Source organism: Chiloscyllium plagiosum, chromosome 3 (genome assembly GCF_004010195.1).
Source record: "Chiloscyllium plagiosum isolate BGI_BamShark_2017 chromosome 3, ASM401019v2, whole genome shotgun sequence".
In the NCBI taxonomy this organism is placed as follows: Eukaryota; Metazoa; Chordata; class Chondrichthyes; order Orectolobiformes; family Hemiscylliidae; genus Chiloscyllium; species Chiloscyllium plagiosum.
Window position 1 is genome coordinate 130,405,836 of NC_057712.1, and position 2,937 is coordinate 130,408,772.

At 40.1% G+C, this 2,937-nt stretch overlaps 1 protein-coding gene across 2 annotated transcripts in view; it reads right to left on the minus strand.

Annotated features, from left to right (window-relative positions):
* The window catches only part of mia3 (MIA SH3 domain ER export factor 3), a 104,643-nt gene extending 101,797 nt beyond the window's left edge, over positions 1-2,846 (minus strand). For both annotated transcript variants that reach the window (XM_043687327.1, XM_043687326.1), the window contains exon 1: positions 2,672-2,846. In XM_043687327.1, the coding sequence (XP_043543262.1) occupies positions 2,672-2,819 (148 nt within the window). In that variant the 5' untranslated portion in view covers positions 2,820-2,846. The remainder of the gene's footprint in view (positions 1-2,671) is intronic.
* Between the last annotated feature and the right edge of the window lie 91 nt (positions 2,847-2,937).

Here is a 2,937-nt window from a genome sequence, read left to right on the forward strand (position 1 = left end):
GATTCAAACCCATGCTGTCAAAATGTCAAGCTGGGGTTCTGGATTACTGGACCAGTGACATTACCACTACATCCTGCCTCCCTCTACATAACAATTATCTCACACCTTTCATTACATTATGATGTTCCAAAGCAGGAAATCAAAGAATAACCAGCAAAAGTAGTTTGAAATACCAAATTTTCTAGCAAAGGATTGAAATTTCTTTCTTAAAAGTGCTTTAAACACAAAAGTGGATCTACTAAAACCTGTGTAAGACCACAGCATCAAATGTGTAGTTTTGTGAAGAATGTAAGAGAGACATTGAGTCAATAGTAAAGTTAGAGCCCAGCTGCTGCTTTCTGGTATGAGGAAATAAATACAAATGAGGACTGAAAAAAAATTAAGGAAATTATGGAATACAAGTGATTGTGAGCGTGATTCCAAAAAGACTTTTTAAAATGGAGAGATGGGTAGTGTGTATAGAAGCAGACTTATCAGGAATGGACCAAGAAAAAGAGGACCTCAGTCACTCATAAAAAGCAATACACTTGGCCAGAATTAGAATTTGAAGCAGGACAATATAAATAGATCAAGAGATCTGATGAAGAGTCACTGAAAATCATGAACTGTGTCATAGCCACTAACTTTCTCCAGCACGTTCCATCTTTGACCAACACAGGCTGGCAGGGCTTACTGGCCTGTTTCCACATAATAATTTCCAAGCCATTCTAGGTCCATACTCAGCTCACGGTGGCACAGTGGTTAGCACTGCTGCCTCACAGCGCCAGAGACCTGGGTTCAATTCTCACCTCTGGCAACCGTCTGTGTGGAGTTTTCACATTCTCTCCGTGTCTGCGTGGGTTTCCTCCGGGTGCTCCGGTTTCCTCCCATAGTCCAAAGATGTGCAGGTTAGGTGAATTGGCAATGCTAAATTGCCCGTAGTGTTAGGTGAAGGGGTAAATGTAGGGGAATGGGTCTGGGTGGGTTGCTCTTCACAGGGTCGGTGTGGACTTGTTGGGCCGAAGGGCCTGTTTCCACACTGCAAGTAATCTAATCTAACCTAACTGATCGCAACTAGAATGTAAGGTAGTTACTCCAACTGACCTCAATGTGCCTAGATTATGGGGCATTGATCAAAAATTTCACAATTAAATTGCGATCCAGAGACCAGCTCAAGAATTGCATCTTTCTGGATGATGCACTTGGACACAATCATAAACAAACCACCTTGGCTTCCATGTTCACCCATCTTACAGTATGAGAGATTCTAATGAAATGCACAATTAATTGGCCACATTAAATAGCCCATAGTGTTCAGGGATGTGTAGATTATGTGCATTAGTCAGGTGAAAATGTAAAAGTTATAGGGTAGGGGTATGGGTCTGGGTGGGTTATTCTTCAGAGGGTCAGTGTGGACTTGTTGAGCCAAATGGCCTATTTCCACACTATAGGGATTCTATTCTATGGTAATCACATTTAAGGGGTTGACAGAGTGGGTGGTGAACAAATAATATTAAATTTAACAGATGCTGGTTTTAACCCTGTGCTCTCTAAATCTCACAAACTGGGTTTGCTTATATCCAAGCCATGTGTCCAAGCTCAATTACTTATTTCCATAATTTCACAGAGTCCTAAGAAATTATGTTGTTTTTGTTTGAACCCTTTCTAATGCATCAACATTGTTTTTGATATGGAGATCCCAACAATATTCTCACTGATAATTCATAAAAATGTAAAGCAATATTTTAATTCAGGCTACTGAGTAAAACGTAGACTAAGGATGAGCCGAAGGAGAGTTAAAGAACAATTTTGCACAGCAGAGAAACTGACAGAAATGTAAGCAATAATTTGGCATTAGGGAGAAGATTGGCATCCATGTGACAAACATACACAAGGCAGATCACCAATATGGTCTTAAGACTGGCAAAAGTAACATTATTCACACCTAGACATTAAGGATAGTAGAAACAACAGACTTGTCTCTCCAAGTAGCAATCTTTTGTTATTTTGTATATCAAAACAAGAATATGATACTCTGTAACAAAATTAAGTCACATCAATTTTCTCTGAGGGAGAACAGTAAACATCATCTCCTACAAAAGAAATCCATACAAATTAAACTAAAACAAAGGGAACATGATAGCTAGGATATTTCAATCAGCATGAAAAATCCCTTGTTTCCTTCATTTTGATGTTAAATGATGGAGAGAATTAACAATGACTAATCTCATCTCCTAAATTAATTTTCTATCATAAGGTTGTATTTAGAACTTTCTAACATCCTAATTGAAAGTACAGGATTCCAGTGCAACTTTGCAAGAAAATTACAAAAAATAAAGTTCTGAATTCAGAAACGTCTAGCTCTCTACGAATAAAAGTTTGCATTAAGTGGGGGGGAGTAACAGATTGCCACACCCCTCATATACCAATTCATTATAAAATGCATCTAAATTTCATTCTTCCATGTTGCTCGAAGCTTCACATTTTCGAGCAGAAAACGGATACAATAAACTTCAACTTAATAAATGGGTTATTACTGAGCTGCCAACTGGTCTCCAATTATACACAGCTGAATGGTTTATTTTCCTCCGCCTTCCTTCCAACATCATCATCATCATCATCACTGGGGCACATCAACTTTGTTTAAAACTAATCATTTGTTGAATAATGCCAACGAGTATCAAAGACTTACTGCTACATTCTGCATCCATGCACCGTTTGAAGTTGGAGAAGAGTTTCTGTTGGTCTTTCTTACAGCTGATGGCTGTAATCAGTAAAACAGAAAGACACATCTGATTCCATGATGCAGCCATGTTGAGTGCTCCAGGCTGGCGGCGCATGCGTACTGGCCTGGCGACACGTCAGCAGCAGCAACAGCCGCCGAGCCGGGGGGGGGGTGAGAGGGTGGCGCGAGAGAAGGAGGGTTACCGGGGCAACAGGGGGAAGGAGGGTTACCGG